The 17,306-nt window shown below is 48.6% G+C and overlaps 1 protein-coding gene across 8 annotated transcripts in view; it reads left to right on the forward strand.

Moving 5' to 3' along the window:
• agap1 (ArfGAP with GTPase domain, ankyrin repeat and PH domain 1) overlaps positions 1 to 14,938 on the forward strand; it is a 318,347-nt gene extending 303,409 nt beyond the window's left edge. For all 8 annotated transcript variants that reach the window (XM_082963618.1, XM_082963619.1, XM_082963617.1 and 5 more), the window contains 2 exons: positions 13,096 to 13,351; positions 14,351 to 14,938. In XM_082963618.1, the coding sequence (XP_082819744.1) occupies positions 13,096 to 13,351; positions 14,351 to 14,560 (466 nt within the window). In that variant the 3' untranslated portion in view covers positions 14,561 to 14,938. The remainder of the gene's footprint in view (positions 1 to 13,095; positions 13,352 to 14,350) is intronic.
• The last annotated feature ends 2,368 nt before the right edge of the window (positions 14,939 to 17,306 follow it).

Raw genomic sequence — 17,306 nt, forward strand, 5'->3', positions numbered from 1 at the left:
TAGTGACTACCTCTCTGTATGTGTTGTTCCCTCTAGTGACTACCTCTCTGTATGTGTTGTTCCCTCTAGTGACTACCTCTCTGTATGTGTTGTTCCCTCTAGTGACTACCTCTCTGTATGTGTTGTTCCCTCTAGTGACTACCTCTCTGTATGTGTTGTTCCCTCTAGTGACTACCTCTCTGTATGTGTTGTTCCCTCTAGTGACTACCTCTCTGTATGTGTTGTTCCCTCTAGTGACTACCTCTCTGTATGTGTTGTTCCCTCTAGTGACTACCTCTCTGTATGTGTTGTTCCCTCTAGTGACTACCTCTCTGTATGTGTTGTTCCCTCTAGTGACTACCTCTCTGTATGTGTTGTTCCCTCTAGTGACTACCTCTCTGTATGTGTTGTTCCCTCTAGTGACTACCTCTCTGTATGTGTTGTTCCCTCTAGTGACTACCTCTCTGTATGTGTTGTTCCCTCTAGTGACTACCTCTCTGTATGTGTTGTTCCCTCTAGTGACTACCTCTCTGTATGTGTTGTTCCCTCTAGTGACTACCTCTCTGTATGTGTTGTTCCCTCTAGTGACTACCTCTCTGTATGTGTTGTTCCCTCTAGTGACTACCTCTCTGTATGTGTTGTTCCCTCTAGTGACTACCTCTCTGTATGTGTTGTTCCCTCTAGTGACTACCTCTCTGTATGTGTTGTTCCCTCTAGTGACTACCTCTCTGTATGTGTTGTTCCCTCTAGTGACTACCTCTCTGTATGTGTTGTTCCCTCTAGTGACTACCTCTCTGTATGTGTTGTTCCCTCTAGTGACTACCTCTCTGTATGTGTTGTTCCCTCTAGTGACTACCTCTCTGTATGTGTTGTTCCCTCTAGTGACTACCTCTCTGTATGTGTTGTTCCCTCTAGTGACTACCTCTCTGTATGTGTTGTTCCCTCTAGTGACTACCTCTCTGTATGTGTTGTTCCCTCTAGTGACTACCTCTCTGTATGTGTTGTTCCCTCTAGTGACTACCTCTCTGTATGTGTTGTTCCCTCTAGTGACTACCTCTCTGTATGTGTTGTTCCCTCTAGTGACTACCTCTCTGTATGTGTTGTTCCCTCTAGTGACTACCTCTCTGTATGTGTTGTTCCCTCTAGTGACTACCTCTCTGTATGTGTTGTTCCCTCTAGTGACTACCTCTCTGTATGTGTTGTTCCCTCTAGTGACTACCTCTCTGTATGTGTTGTTCCCTCTAGTGACTACCTCTCTGTATGTGTTGTTCCCTCTAGTGACTACCTCTCTGTATGTGTTGTTCCCTCTAGTGACTACCTCTCTGTATGTGTTGTTCCCTCTAGTGACTACCTCTCTGTATGTGTTGTTCCCTCTAGTGACTACCTCTCTGTATGTGTTGTTCCCTCTAGTGACTACCTCTCTGTATGTGTTGTTCCCTCTAGTGACTACCTCTCTGTATGTGTTGTTCCCTCTAGTGACTACCTCTCTGTATGTGTTGTTCCCTCTAGTGACTACCTCTCTGTATGTGTTGTTCCCTCTAGTGACTACCTCTCTGTATGTGTTGTTCCCTCTAGTGACTACCTCTCTGTATGTGTTGTTCCCTCTAGTGACTACCTCTCTGTATGTGTTGTTCCCTCTAGTGACTACCTCTCTGTATGTGTTGTTCCCTCTAGTGACTACCTCTCTGTATGTGTTGTTCCCTCTAGTGACTACCTCTCTGTATGTGTTGTTCCCTCTAGTGACTACCTCTCTGTATGTGTTGTTCCCTCTAGTGACTACCTCTCTGTATGTGTTGTTCCCTCTAGTGACTACCTCTCTGTATGTGTTGTTCCCTCTAGTGACTACCTCTCTGTATGTGTTGTTCCCTCTAGTGACTACCTCTCTGTATGTGTTGTTCCCTCTAGTGACTACCTCTCTGTATGTGTTGTTCCCTCTAGTGACTACCTCTCTGTATGTGTTGTTCCCTCTAGTGACTACCTCTCTGTATGTGTTGTTCCCTCTAGTGACTACCTCTCTGTATGTGTTGTTCCCTCTAGTGACTACCTCTCTGTATGTGTTGTTCCCTCTAGTGACTACCTCTCTGTATGTGTTGTTCCCTCTAGTGACTACCTCTCTGTATGTGTTGTTCCCTCTAGTGACTACCTCTCTGTATGTGTTGTTCCCTCTAGTGACTACCTCTCTGTATGTGTTGTTCCCTCTAGTGACTACCTCTCTGTATGTGTTGTTCCCTCTAGTGACTACCTCTCTGTATGTGTTGTTCCCTCTAGTGACTACCTCTCTGTATGTGTTGTTCCCTCTAGTGACTACCTCTCTGTATGTGTTGTTCCCTCTAGTGACTACCTCTCTGTATGTGTTGTTCCCTCTAGTGACTACCTCTCTGTATGTGTTGTTCCCTCTAGTGACTACCTCTCTGTATGTGTTGTTCCCTCTAGTGACTACCTCTCTGTATGTGTTGTTCCCTCTAGTGACTACCTCTCTGTATGTGTTGTTCCCTCTAGTGACTACCTCTCTGTATGTGTTGTTCCCTCTAGTGACTACCTCTCTGTATGTGTTGTTCCCTCTAGTGACTACCTCTCTGTATGTGTTGTTCCCTCTAGTGACTACCTCTCTGTATGTGTTGTTCCCTCTAGTGACTACCTCTCTGTATGTGTTGTTCCCTCTAGTGACTACCTCTCTGTATGTGTTGTTCCCTCTAGTGACTACCTCTCTGTATGTGTTGTTCCCTCTAGTGACTACCTCTCTGTATGTGTTGTTCCCTCTAGTGACTACCTCTCTGTATGTGTTGTTCCCTCTAGTGACTACCTCTCTGTATGTGTTGTTCCCTCTAGTGACTACCTCTCTGTATGTGTTGTTCCCTCTAGTGACTACCTCTCTGTATGTGTTGTTCCCTCTAGTGACTACCTCTCTGTATGTGTTGTTCCCTCTAGTGACTACCTCTCTGTATGTGTTGTTCCCTCTAGTGACTACCTCTCTGTATGTGTTGTTCCCTCTAGTGACTACCTCTCTGTATGTGTTGTTACCTCTAGTGACTACCTCTCTGTATGTGTTGTTACCTCTAGTGACTACCTCTCTGTATGTGTTGTTCCCTCTAGTGACTACCTCTCTGTATGTGTTGTTCCCTCTAGTGACTACCTCTCTGTATGTGTTGTTCCCTCTAGTGACTACCTCTCTGTATGTGTTGTTCCCTCTAGTGACTACCTCTCTGTATGTGTTGTTCCCTCTAGTGACTACCTCTCTGTATGTGTTGTTCCCTCTAGTGACTACCTCTCTGTATGTGTTGTTCCCTCTAGTGACTACCTCTCTGTATGTGTTGTTCCCTCTAGTGACTACCTCTCTGTATGTGTTGTTCCCTCTAGTGACTACCTCTCTGTATGTGTTGTTCCCTCTAGTGACTACCTCTCTGTATGTGTTGTTCCCTCTAGTGACTACCTCTCTGTATGTGTTGTTCCCTCTAGTGACTACCTCTCTGTATGTGTTGTTCCCTCTAGTGACTACCTCTCTGTATGTGTTGTTCCCTCTAGTGACTACCTCTCTGTATGTGTTGTTCCCTCTAGTGACTACCTCTCTGTATGTGTTGTTCCCTCTAGTGACTACCTCTCTGTATGTGTTGTTCCCTCTAGTGACTACCTCTCTGTATGTGTTGTTCCCTCTAGTGACTACCTCTCTGTATGTGTTGTTCCCTCTAGTGACTACCTCTCTGTATGTGTTGTTCCCTCTAGTGACTACCTCTCTGTATGTGTTGTTCCCTCTAGTGACTACCTCTCTGTATGTGTTGTTACCTCTAGTGACTACCTCTCTGTATGTGTTGTTACCTCTAGTGACTACCTCTCTGTATGTGTTGTTCCCTCTAGTGACTACCTCTCTGTATGTGTTGTTCCCTCTAGTGACTACCTCTCTGTATGTGTTGTTCCCTCTAGTGACTACCTCTCTGTATGTGTTGTTCCCTCTAGTGACTACCTCTCTGTATGTGTTGTTCCCTCTAGTGACTACCTCTCTGTATGTGTTGTTCCCTCTAGTGACTACCTCTCTGTATGTGTTGTTCCCTCTAGTGACTACCTCTCTGTATGTGTTGTTCCCTCTAGTGACTACCTCTCTGTATGTGTTGTTCCCTCTAGTGACTACCTCTCTGTATGTGTTGTTCCCTCTAGTGACTACCTCTCTCCTCTCTGTATGGGAGCCTGTGTGTATGGTCTGGTGATCTCACCCTGGTCTTAGTCTCCTCAGGTTGTACTGGGGGAGCTGTCCAGGTGACAGATTCCTCCTGTCAGACCTCATTACCTGGGAGTCAGTGGAACCCTAATGAGTTGTAACGAGTCCTAACGAGCTGAATTAGAGAGGGCTAATTAGGCCAAAGGAGAGGGTCACTCTGCTCACTCACTGACTGACTGACAACGCTGTGTGTGTGTGTGTGTGTGTGTGTGTGTGTGTGTGTGTGTGTGTGTGTGTGTGTGTGTGTGTGTGTGTGTGTGTGTGTGTGTGTGTGTGTGTGTGTGTGTGTCACTGACTGATGACTTCAGTCCAACCTGGTTCCTCTCACTTCTCTGCCACTGTTCCATTCTGTAATGAATGGTTGTGGTATTCCTGAGGTCCACACGTCTCACAGTGCAGATCAGACCCAGCACCACGCTGTTAGAATGGTTGTGGTATTCCTGAGGTCCACACGTCTCACAGTGCAGATCAGACCCAGCACCACGCTGTTAGAATGGTTGTGGTATTCCTGAGGTCCACACGTCTCACAGTGCAGATCAGACCCAGCACCACGCTGTTAGAATGGTTGTGGTATTCCTGAGGTCCACACGTCTCACAGTGCAGATCAGACCCAGCACCACGCTGTTAGAATGGTTGTGGTATTCCTGAGGTCCACACGTCTCACAGTGCAGATCAGACCCAGCACCACGCTGTTAGAATGGTTGTGGTATTCCTGAGGTCCACACTTCTCACAGTGCAGATCAGACCCAGCACCACGCTGTTAGAATGGTTGTGGTATTCCTGAGGTCCACACGTCTCACAGTGCAGATCAGACCCAGCACCACACTGTTAGAATGGTTGTGGTATTCCTGAGGTCCACACGTCTCACAGTGCAGATCAGACCCAGCACCACGCTGTTAGAATGGTTGTGGTATTCCTGAGGTCCACACGTCTCACAGTGCAGATCAGACCCAGCACCACGCTGTTAGAATGGTTGTGGTATTCCTGAGGTCCACACGTCTCACAGTGCAGATCAGACCCAGCACCACACTGTTAGAATGGTTGTGGTATTCCTGAGGTCCACACGTCTCACAGTGCAGATCAGACCCAGCACCACGCTGTTAGAATGGTTGTGGTATTCCTGAGGTCCACACGTCTCACAGTGCAGATCAGACCCAGCACCACACTGTTAGAATGGTTGTGGTATTCCTGAGGTCCACACGTCTCACAGTGCAGATCAGACCCAGCACCACGCTGTTAGAATGGTTGTGGTATTCCTGAGGTCCACACGTCTCACAGTGCAGATCAGACCCAGCACCACACTGTTAGAATGGTTGTGGTATTCCTGAGGTCCACACGTCTCACAGTGCAGATCAGACCCAGCACCACGCTGTTAGAATGGTTGTGGTATTCCTGAGGTCCACACGTCTCACAGTGCAGATCAGACCCAGCACCACGCTGTTAGAATGGTTGTGGTATTCCTGAGGTCCACACTTCTCACAGTGCAGATCAGACCCAGCACCACACTGTTAGAATGGTTGTGGTATTCCTGAGGTCCACACGTCTCACAGTGCAGATCAGACCCAGCACCACGCTGTTAGAATGGTTGTGGTATTCCTGAGGTCCACACGTCTCACAGTGCAGATCAGACCCAGCACCACACTGTTAGAATGGTTGTGGTATTCCTGAGGTCCACACGTCTCACAGTGCAGATCAGACCCAGCACCACGCTGTTAGAATGGTTGTGGTATTCCTGAGGTCCACACGTCTCACAGTGCAGATCAGACCCAGCACCACGCTGTTAGAATGGGAATATGATATGGATGTTATTTTGTATGTTAACAAGGATGTCTTCTCTCTTTGTTAAGAGATAAAGATGATAATGTTGAGGAATGATGTTGTTGGAGGGCATCGAATAACAGCACTTTATGGTAATGAAACTGGAAATGATCATGATGCTGGTGATGACAGTTATGATAATGCTGGTAATTTTGGACATTGGTAATAAGGTCAACTTCATTTTAGGTGGAAAACAACGACACTATTTTGTCACTTAATGAATCACTGCGTGTCAAAATAATTGAATCACTTTAATAGGCAACAATAGCCATCAAATATAAATGATCATTTGATAATACCGTAATGGTAGATAATGAATATTTTTCTGATTTATAAGGATCTGGGACTGTGAGTCTTGTATCCAGGGTCTATGTTGGGGTCGTAGACCCCCTCCCTCCCCCTGGTCGTAGTGGCAGTGGAGAGCAGCTGGTGACCAGTCACGGTCGGACGGCCCAGTGTAGTGGACGGCTGTCAGAGTTGACCAATCAGACGGGGCTCTGCCTGGGGGTCTGGGGGAGACAGGAAACTACTGGGCCTGTGTGTAAACACACTGCAACAAAGAGACTGGCCAGGGAGAACCAGCGCACGCACACACACACACACACACACACACACACACACACACACACACACACACACACACACAGGAATAATACAAACACAGACTCATGCACCTAAAAGAGGCAGGAAATGACATATCTATTCTTCGGCTCCTGTCTCCAGTTGGCCCCAGATGAGAGTCAGAGACTGACACCGGCCCCCCTGTTTATCCCCGGGTAACCCCAAACAAGCACATTCCTCACCCCACTGTTTCCAACGGCAATAGAACCCCACTGTCGCTCCTCTCCTGCGCTGCGGCGGTGGAAGTAAACAGTCCCGCTAACAACCTAACACAGGCTAATGAAGCTGTCAGTCAAACCAGCCCGCTGTTATATTAACCAAGGGGTTTGTCATGGGTTTAACTGAGGCTTGTAACACACACTAACACACACCGCCATGTATTTACCGTTCACCACTGTTTCTCAACCTACAGTACAGAGAGCGCAAACAAGGTTATACATGTATGGGGTTCCTCTCTCTCAGGGTGGAATGTATTTACCTAAGTCATTATCATGATAATAATGTATTACTGTCATCTCACATGACTGCACTAATGGGAAACGTTGGAGTGTGTGTTGTGGTCAGGGGGCATTTCTTGTGAAAGGCTCATTGCGTTCGGACATGTTGGAGCCCTCGCTGGCATGACCTGTAGTGTTTAATTAGACTGGCTCGGAAATCTGCCGCCTGGGATTATTATTTACACACACACACACACACACACACTCCCCCCTTCCTGTTCCCTTTTTAAGCATTTGCTGTAGGTGGTGAGAGAGAATAGGGGTTGTGGGGAGTGTGTGTGTCCCTGTCAGTCTGTCTGAGCAGGACCTATGCTTAATTATCTCCATAGTGCTACAGCCGATCCCCTAATCCAATGTGATAAGTGAGACAAACATGGTGGAACAGTGAGCTCCAGTCAGACAGGTACCTCTCTTAGACACACGGAGGGAGGGAGGGAGGGAGGGAGGGAGGGAGGGAGGGAGGGAGGGAGGGAGGGAGGGAGGGAGGGAGGGAGGGAGGGAGGGAGGGAGAACCCTCAGGCACACACACCGCCCTCCCCAGCTATTGTCAGAGAGCCTTTCTGAGTAGCTAATTAGTCCAATTAGCCTTTCTAGTTTCCAAACTGCTCTCAATACTCTAACCAGAGGATAATGGTAGCATGCTAACCCTTAATGCCCTTCAAGATGAACACCAAATGTGAGTTGGAAAGTCACAACACTTAATATTGGATTTATTCTTTGTATTCAGGGAGGAGATAATGTCATGTGCTTGTCAGTAGGGTTTACCACCAGTGTTGGAAACAACACTTTAGTGTTATTGTGTTTCATTACCTAAGTCAGTGGGGGGTGTTGTGTCATGTGTTGTGGAGGCCGTTGTAGCAGGGGTGGACATCCATCCTGTGATCATGTGTGAATATGGACAGTTCATCTTCTCCCTTACAATGCTGTGCTGTCACCAACGCACCCTGAGTGTGTCTGTTCACATTGTGTCCAACATGGCGCCTGACCACCTCGTGTGTGTGTGTGTGTGTGTGTGTGTGTGTGTGTGTGTGTGTGTGTGTGTGTGTGTGTGTGTGTGTGTGTGTGTGTGTGTGTGTGTGTGTGTGTGTGTGTGTGTGTGTGTGTGTGTGTGTGTGTGTGTGCCCATAAAATCTGTCCTGGAGAAGACCCAGGCTCCAGCCCTTAGCAACTCTGTCCTGGAGAAGACCCAGGCTCCAGCCCATAACAACTCTGTCCTGGAGAAGACGCAGGCTCCAGCCCATAACAACTCTGTCCTGGAGAAGACCCAGGCTCCAGCCCATAACAACTCTGTCCTGGAGAAGACCCAGGCTCCAGCCCATAACAACTCTGTCCTGGAGAAGACCCAGGCTCCAGCCCTTAGCAACTCTGTCCTGGAGAAGACCCAGGCTCCAGCCCATAACAACTCTGTCCTGGAGAAGACCCAGGCTCCAGCCCATAACAACTCTGTCCTGGAGAAGACCCAGGCTCCAGCCCATAACAACTCTGTCCTGGAGAAGACCCAGGCTCCAGCCCTTAGCAACTCTGTCCTGGAGAAGACCCAGGCTCCAGCCCATAACAACTCTGTCCTGGAGAAGACCCAGGCTCCAGCCCATAACAACTCTGTCCTGGAGAAGACCCAGGCTCCAGCCCATAAAATCTATCCTGGAGAAGACCCAGGCTCCAGCCCATAAAATCTATCCTGGAGAAGACCCAGGCTCCAGCCCATAAAAACTCTATCCTCTGGGGAAGGCCCAGACTCCAGCCATAGCAACTCTGTCCTCTGGGGAAGGCATGCGTGCCAGGAAGCAGTGAAGTGCTGCCTCCGTATTTCCTCCACACATACCCAGAGAGACAAGGGCCCAGGCCCCTGCCGAGACCCTCCCTGCCCCACCCCTCCCTGGGGCTTTGTCCTGGGGCTCTGGCCCGTGTACCTCCGCCCAGCCTCCTCACTCTCTCCCCGGGACAGGCAGGAAGACCAGGGACATTCCGTCCTGCTAGGCTAGCCCCCGACCAGAGAGGGTAATATGGAAGGCAGGCCCCCATACCTAGGTTACACCCCCTCAAACACACACACATAACCAAACGCAACCCAGTGAGTCTATTCTCTGGGGAGAGAGTTAATGAGATTCTACTGGGTTCCCACACCTCTAAAACTAGTTGTATTTGTCTGTCCCCCCTCCTTCTCTCTGTCTCTCTCCCCCTCCCTCCATCCTTTCTGTATAACCACACAAGTTAGTGAATGAACATCCTCCTTCCTGGCCTATAGCTACTTTGAGTCAAGTTTAGCCAGAAACTCATTTCTAACATTTTGATATTAGCTAGATGTGTGTGTGTGTGTGTGTGTGTGTGTGTGTGTGTGTGTGTGTGTGTGTGTGTGTGTGTGTGTGTGTGTGTGTGTGTGTGTGTGTGTGTGTGTGTGTGTGTGTGTGTGTGTGTGTGTGTGTGTGTGTGTGTGTGTGTGTGTGTGAGAGGATGCTCAGCCACGGTTGCAGTGGTTTGAAGAAAAAGGAAATCGTTGCCGGGGGGTTGAGCCCAGTCATCCCGTTGCCGAGGCTTTGATTAAGAAGGATGTCGCAGGGCATCGATCCCCAGGGCTATTGATTGACTATTCTTATCATCCGTCCGTCTGCCCTCCTCGCGCTCAGATAAAACGCTTTCTCCTGCAGAGAGAGAGAGAGAGAGAGCGAGACCCTCCACACGTAGCTAATTTGTAATTATTTCCGTCAATGGGTCTGTTTGAGGTTAACCCTCTGAGACACCTTAAGGTCTCATCACTCATCTTCTGTTATGGCTGACGAGGCAACTTAGTTATCCCTACACCACAGACCTGTCAACATAGAGGCAGTCCATAGACTGTCCTGTTGCCTTGAGAAGCCAGCATTTCATGACCTGTCCTAAGTGGTTCCCAGACAGTGGGTCAGAAACCTCTGGTGGGTGACTAGGTTGCTGTCATTGGCTTTGTTGAATTTGAGGGTCTCAACAAAATTCCAAATCTTTGGCAGTGTTAAAAAGGTATTGAAAAGCAGTGCACGAACAGTAGGAGGGGATATGGAAATGTTTGATTCACACTCTACATACAGTACCAGTCAAAAGTTTGGACACACCTACTTATTCAAGGGTTTGTCTTTATTTGTACTATTTTCTACATTGTAGAATAATAGTAAAGACATCACAACTATGAAATAACACATATGGAATCATGTAGTAACCAAAAAGGTGTTAAACAAATCACAATATATTTGAGATTCTTCAAAGTAGACACCCTTTGTTGCTTTGATGACAGCTTTGCACACTCTTGGCATTCTCTCAACCAGCTTCATGAGGTAGTCACCTGGAATGCATTTCAATTAACAGGTATGCCTTGTTAAAAGTTAATTTGTGGAATTTCTTTCCTCAGTGCCTTTGAGCCAATCAGTTGCATTGTGACATGGTAGAGGTGGTATACAGAAGATAGCCCTATTTGGTAAAAGACCAAGTCCATATTATGGCAAAAACAGCTCAAATAAGCAAAGAGAAATGACAGTCCATCATTACTTTAAGACATGAAGGTCAGTCAATCTGGGCCTTCAAGAACTTTGTGCAGTCGCTTAAACCAAGCGCTATGATGAAACTGTCTCTCATGAGGACCGCCACAGGAAAGGAAGACCCAGAGTTACCTCTTGCTGCAGAGGATAAATTCATTAGAGTTACCAGTCTCAGAAATTGCAGCCCAAATAAATGCTTCAGAGTTCAAGTAACAGACACATCTCAACATCAACTTTTCAGAGGAGACTGCATGAATCAGGCCTTCATGGTCAAATTGCTGCAAAGAAACCACTACTAAAGGACACCAATAAGAATAAGAGACTTGCTTGGGCCAAGAAACACGAACAATGGATATTAGACCGGTGGAAATCTGTCCTTTGGTCTGATGAGTCCACATTTGAGATTTTTCGTTCCAACCGCCTTGTCTTTGTGAGATGCAGAGTAGGTGTGTGGTTCCCACCGTGAAGCATGGAGGAGGTGGTGTGGGGGTGTTTTGCTGGTGACACTGTCTGTGATTTATTTAGAATTCAAGGCACGCTTAACCAGCATGGCTACCACAGCATTCTGCAGCGATATGCCAGCCCATCTGGTTTGCGCTTAGTGGGACTATCATTTGTTTTTCAACAGGACAATGACCCAACACACCTCTTGGCTGTGTAAGGGCTATTTGACCAAGAAGGAGAGTGATGGGGTACTGCATCAGATAACCTGGCCTCCACTATCACCCGACCTCAACCCAATTGAGATGGTTTGGGATGAGTTGGACCGCATAGTGAAGGAAAAGCAGCCAACAAGTGCACAGCATATGTGGGAACTCCTTCAAGCATTCCAGGTGAAGCTGGTTGAGAGAATGCCAAGCGTGTACAAAGTCATCAAGGCAAAGGGTGGCTACTTTGAAGAATCTGAAATATAAAATATATTTTGATTTTGTTTAACACTTTTTTGTTTCCATAGTTTTGATGTCTTGACTATTATTCTACAATGTAAAAATAGTAACAATAAAGAAAAAACCCTTGAATGAGTAGATGTGTCTAAATCTTTGACTGGTAGTGTATATCCATCTCTCTGTCTTTCTCAGTCCCTCTCTCTCTCTCCCCTGGTGTGTGTATGTAATGCTCTCTCTCAGGCCTAACCCTCCACCCAGGGTAGGTCATTACAGAGGAAGTGAGCTAGCAGTGAGGTTCCACTATACTGTGTTCTCCATATCCTGGTTAGTGGGGGACCCAGGACCCCCTGAGGGGGACTGTTGTTTCTAGGGGTACAGGACAGCTCTATATCCTCACTCCTGTCCCTCCTCTATCCTCCCCCCAGGCCACTGTGGTTCCTCTCCTTTCTAACAGGAGGATTGATGCATGGATAATCCCAATTGGGCTGAAAGGCTGTGTTTACATGGCGGGGATTAGGGAGAGATTAGCGCTATCACATCACAGGATTAGATTGAGTGGCTGGAAACTGTTACCACTCTGTACTCACACTGCCCCGCTAACCCCCCCTCTCTCGGTCTCTCTCCTGGTCTCTCTCCTGGTCTCTCTCCTGGTCTCTCTCCTGGTCTCTCTCTCGGTCTCTCTCCTGGTCTCTCTCCTGGTCTCTCTCCTGGTCTCTCTCCTGGTCTCTCTCTCGGTCTCTCTCCTGGTCTCTCTCTCGGTCTCTCTCCTGGTCTCTCTCCTGGTCTCTCTCCTGGTCTCTCTCCTGGTCTCTCTCCTGGTCTCTCTCCTGGTCTCTCTCCTGGTCTCTCTCTTGGTCTCTCTCCTGGTCTCTCTCTCGGTCTCTCTCCTGGTCTCTCTCCTGGTCTCTCTCTCGGCTATGGGGTTAACATGGTGTCTTTCTCCTTCACAGATTAGGCTAGTAAACCCACTCCTAGTTAACCCAGTCCTAGTTAACCCACTCTTCCATTCACTTTTTTACCATCTGATCTCAAGGCTCTTGCTAAGAATGGTCCTGTGGTTCCCAAAGAGACCCAGTAGATATCCCTGTAACAGTCAGTAGATATCCCTGTAACAGTCAGTAGATATCCCTGTAGCAGTCAGTAGGTATCCCTGTAACAGTCAGTAGATATCCCTGTAACAGTCAGCCGGTATCCCTGTAACAGTCAGCCGGTATCCCTGTAACAGTCAGCAGGTATCCCTGTAACAGTCAGCCGGTATCCCTGTAACAGTCAGCCGGTATCCCTGTAACAGTCAGCAGGTATCCCTGTAACAGTCAGCAGGTATCCCTGTAACAGTCAGCCGGTATCCCTGTAACAGTCAGCAGGTATCCCTGTAACAGTCAGCAGGTATCCCTGTAACAGTCAGCAGATATCCACACTGCTAGGTGAAGTAGAACTATGGTGAACATCCCTCTTCTGTCCTATGTGTTCCTTTTCCATGGAGGAGTGTGACTAGATGAACACGTGGAGAAGGTAACATCACATGATGTTAAGATCCTGAACGTTCCTCTTAACCACTAGTCTGTATATGTCTCTCTCAGGGAGGAGCGTGAGCGTTGGATCCGGGCTAAGTACGAGCAGAGGTTGTTCCTGGCGTCGCTCTCGGGGGTGGACCTATCCCTGGGCCAGCAGCTGCTGAGGGCCACGGCCGAGGAGGACCTGCGCTGCGTCATCCTGCTCCTGGCTCACGGCTCGCGGGAGCAAGTCAACGAGACGTGTGGCGAGGGAGACGGACGAACCGCCCTTCACCTGGCGTGCCGCAAGGGCAACGTGGTCATCACACAGCTCCTCATCTGGGTGAGAGAGAGGGCAATACCAACAGGATCTTTCACGTCCATGGTTCCTCACCCTGAGTGTTGTCTATAGACCAAGATGTTGCCATGTCAAATAACTTACTCTATCTTTCCCTCTCTCCCTCATCCCCCTCTCTCCCTCATCCCCCTCTCTCCCCATCCCCCTCTCTCCCTCATCCCCCTCTCTCCCTCATCCCCCTCATCCCCCTCTCTCCCTCATCTCCCCCATCCCCCTCTCTCCCCATCCCCCTCTCTCCCTCATCCCCCTCTCTCCCTCATCCCCCTCTCTCCCTCATCTCCCCCATCCCCCTCTCTCCCCATCCCCCTCTCTCCCCATCCCCCTCTCTCCCTCATCCCCCTCTCTCCCCATCCCCCTCTCTCCCTCATCTCCCTCATCTCCCTCATCCCCCTCTCTCCCTCATCCCCCTCTCCCCTCTCTCCCTCATCCCCCTCTCTCCCTCATCCCCCTCTCTCCCCATCCCCCTCTCTCCCTCATCCCCCTCTCTCCCTCATCTCCCTCATCCCCCTCTCTCCCTCATCCCCCTCACTCATCTCTGCTCTCTCCCCCATCCCTCTCTCCTCTCCCCTATCCCTCTCTCCTCTCCACATCCCTCTCTCCCCCATCCCCCATCCCTCTCTCCCCCATCCCCCATCCCTCTCTCCCCCATCCCTCTCTCCTCTCCACATCCATCTCTCCTCTCCCCTATCCCTCTCTGCTCTCTCCCCATCCCTCTCTCCTCTCCACATCCCTCTCTCCTCTCCCCTATCCCTCTCTGCTCTCTCCCCATCCCTCTCTCCTCTCCACATCCCTCTCTCCCCTATCCCTCTCTGCTCTCTCCACATCCCTCTCTCCTCTCCCCTATCCCTCTCTGCTCTCTCCCCATCCCTCTCTCCTCTCCACATCCCTCTCTCCTCTCCCCTATCCCTCTCTGCTCTCTCCCCATCCCTCTCTCCTCTCCACATCCCTCTCTGCTCTCTCCCCATCCCTCTCTCCTCTCTCCAGTACGGGGTGGATCTGATGGCGAGGGACGCCCACGGTAACAGCGCGCTGGCGTACGCACGGCAGGCCAGCAGCCAGGAGTGTGTTGACACGCTGCTGCAGTACGGCTGTCCTGATGAACGCTACCCACTTATGGCCACGCCCAACCTGTCCCGACGCAACACCAACCGCAACAACAGCTGCAGCAGCACGGGCAGCACCGCACTCATATAAACACTACCGCCCCCTTCAGAAGGCCTCCGGGTACTGCGGCTCACAGGATATTAACAGGCTAAACACACATTGTGACATTGTATGCATATTACACACTCAAAATCCTGACTGAAAAAAAACTGTGACATTTTTGGAAGTGAGGGACTTGGGGAGAGTCTGAATTGGGAGAAAATGACTGAACTCTTTTGGGAACCACTACTTCTGCACTCCTTGTCTTAGAGCCCTCGTTGACCTCTGACCTCTCCACTCTGCCACTAATCTCACACAGAAGACACTAGCACTGCTGTTGTAGTTGCCGTTGATGAAGCCCTCTGTCCTTTTGGCTCTCTGCCCCACATCATGATGACCCCCCCCCCCCACCCCCCCCACCCCCCCCCCCCCCCCCACCTGCACTTCAGTCCAATTGTCAATTTCCTCACAAGGCCCTCCCCTGTAAAAGCATGGGGGCAGGAGGTGGCTTGGCGTTACTTCCTGGTGGAGTCAGGTCACCGGCCTCCCCCACTGCTAACTACCTGGCTGCATGTGGCCCTAAGCATGATGGGACATGGGGAGGAGGCGGCCAAAATCACGTGAAAAGCAGCGACACCCCCTTCTCATATACCCTCTTGAGTCCGATCTGCAATCTGCTCCCAGCTTCAACCCAGGCCACACACACACTATATCACTACTATATCACTGCTATATCAGCTGTATAGAAACAGAGGCCTGCTGGTTTGGAAAGACTTTGGATGTTTGAAGAGGGTCTCTGTAGCATGTTGGGGAAGGGGGGGTTGCTTTTCGCTTAAGTTATGGGAGCTCTACCTTATAACATGAGAACTACAAAGAACTACAAAGAACTACAAAGAACTACAAAGAACACTGATCAACTGAACAGAACTCCTCTTCTACTCTGGTTCTTCTTTAGTTCTCCACATAATCAGTGTTTCCCCTCTCTTCTCTTCAGTAAATTATGTGATCTCTCTCTTCCTGTGGATGTATACAAAAATATCTCCTTGTATAAACATTTTCAGAAAGTGAGAAACAAATCCTAAATATCCGATATTCCTTTGAAGTAAAACAGAAAGTGTGATAGCATGTCTGACACTTTCTGTTTTGAATTAAAAAGGTTGTTCATCACGTCCAAATTGTGTATATCTCATTGTGAATTGCTGGACCAATGAATCAGTTCCACAGAGAGGTGAGTTTGTCATATATATTAGAAGCCACTTGCTAGGTGTAAAAAGCGTGTATGTATTTCCAGGCTCAGGGACCAGAGACTGTCAGTTCTGCGTGATCTCTAAGCCCCCACAATTCCACTCGCCTCAACAACAGTCTTCTTACATTTACGTTTCATCCATTCAGAAGAACAGTCCACCTACAGAATGTATAGGAAGCCTCATGATGCTCAGTATCAGACCATCAACCTTCTTCAGGATCATCAGACGGTCGGTCCACTCAACCCACTCAGAGACCAAGGGGAAATGTTTTATCCTTCTGCATGTTATTCTGCCTTTACTTTTATCAGGTCATCAAATACACTGTATCTGCTGTTTCAGCTGGAAACACATCATGATAACATATTGTTGCCTAGTGATAGACAGAGGATGGGAGGAAATGGATAGGCAGGACTCTATCATGTTCCTGTTGATTTCTTGGTGCAGGTTGTCAGGTCCATACTCCCATTCACTAACACTGATCTACAACTGATCCAGGAACAGCATCCACCGTGTAAATGTAGCACTATTTATACTAGATGGGCTCATCAGTGTTCAATCTATTTAATTTAATCTAAGAAGACATTTGTCTGACAGTTCAATCCATGATGGGCTGTCAGCTTTTGTAGAATATTTATGATCTGATGGATACTGTTTCTTCATTGAATTAGACTGTTCTGATTTGGAGAAGAGTTCCTAATTTGGGCCCCCTCTGAGTTTTCCCCTTGTCAAGTTGACTGACATCATATATGACGTCATTGGTCAGGATAGACTCTGGGCCGCCTCCCATCAGGTCTTCTGAGGTACTCTGCATGCGTTTCCTCCATCCTCTGTCTGTCATTGGATAGCCATGTCTGTTGCTCCCCAACCAATCATACAGTCTCTGCCTCTTGAATCTCTTCGTCTGCGTCCCGAATGGCACCCTATTCTCCAACAGTGTACTGCTTTTGAACAGCGCCCATAGGATTCTGGTTAAACGAAGTGCACTATGTAGGGATAGGCTGCCATTTGGGATGCATCCTTCCTGCTCAGTGACTGAATAGGAAGGGAATCCTACTGTGTGTAAATAATATTTTACTTCTCTCTCTTCCTCTTTTGGTGCTGATGTCATGATGTATCTGAAGGAAGCAGGAAGTTCTTTACTCTGAGAGCGTCGTGTTCTCTCTGGGGTTTGAGTGGAGAGTTGCCGATGCCCATGTGATGTTTTTATTGGGAGAAATAAGCCAATGGTGGGTTGACTGAACGTTACTGGAATGTTTAGCGTTAGGGGCTCTCCTCCTGTCCCTCTTCGTGTTGATAACGTCTCTGCTCTGCACAAGTCCCTCTGCCTGTTCTTAAACCTTCCTGTGTGTGTGTCCTCGGGATATGAGTCTTTCTCTCCCCAAACCATTCCTAGGCATCAAATGCTCCCGTATTTATGACTGCTTGTGCCCTTGATGTTACCTCGTGTGTGTGTGTGTGTGTGTGTGTGTGTGTGTGTGTGTGTGTGTGTGTGTGTGTGTGTGTGTGTGTGTGTGTGTGTGTGTGTGTGTGTGTGTGTGTGTGTGTGTGTG

Source organism: Salmo salar, chromosome 17 (assembly GCF_965601325.2).
Source record: "Salmo salar chromosome 17, fSalSal1, whole genome shotgun sequence".
In the NCBI taxonomy this organism is placed as follows: Eukaryota; Metazoa; Chordata; class Actinopteri; order Salmoniformes; family Salmonidae; genus Salmo; species Salmo salar.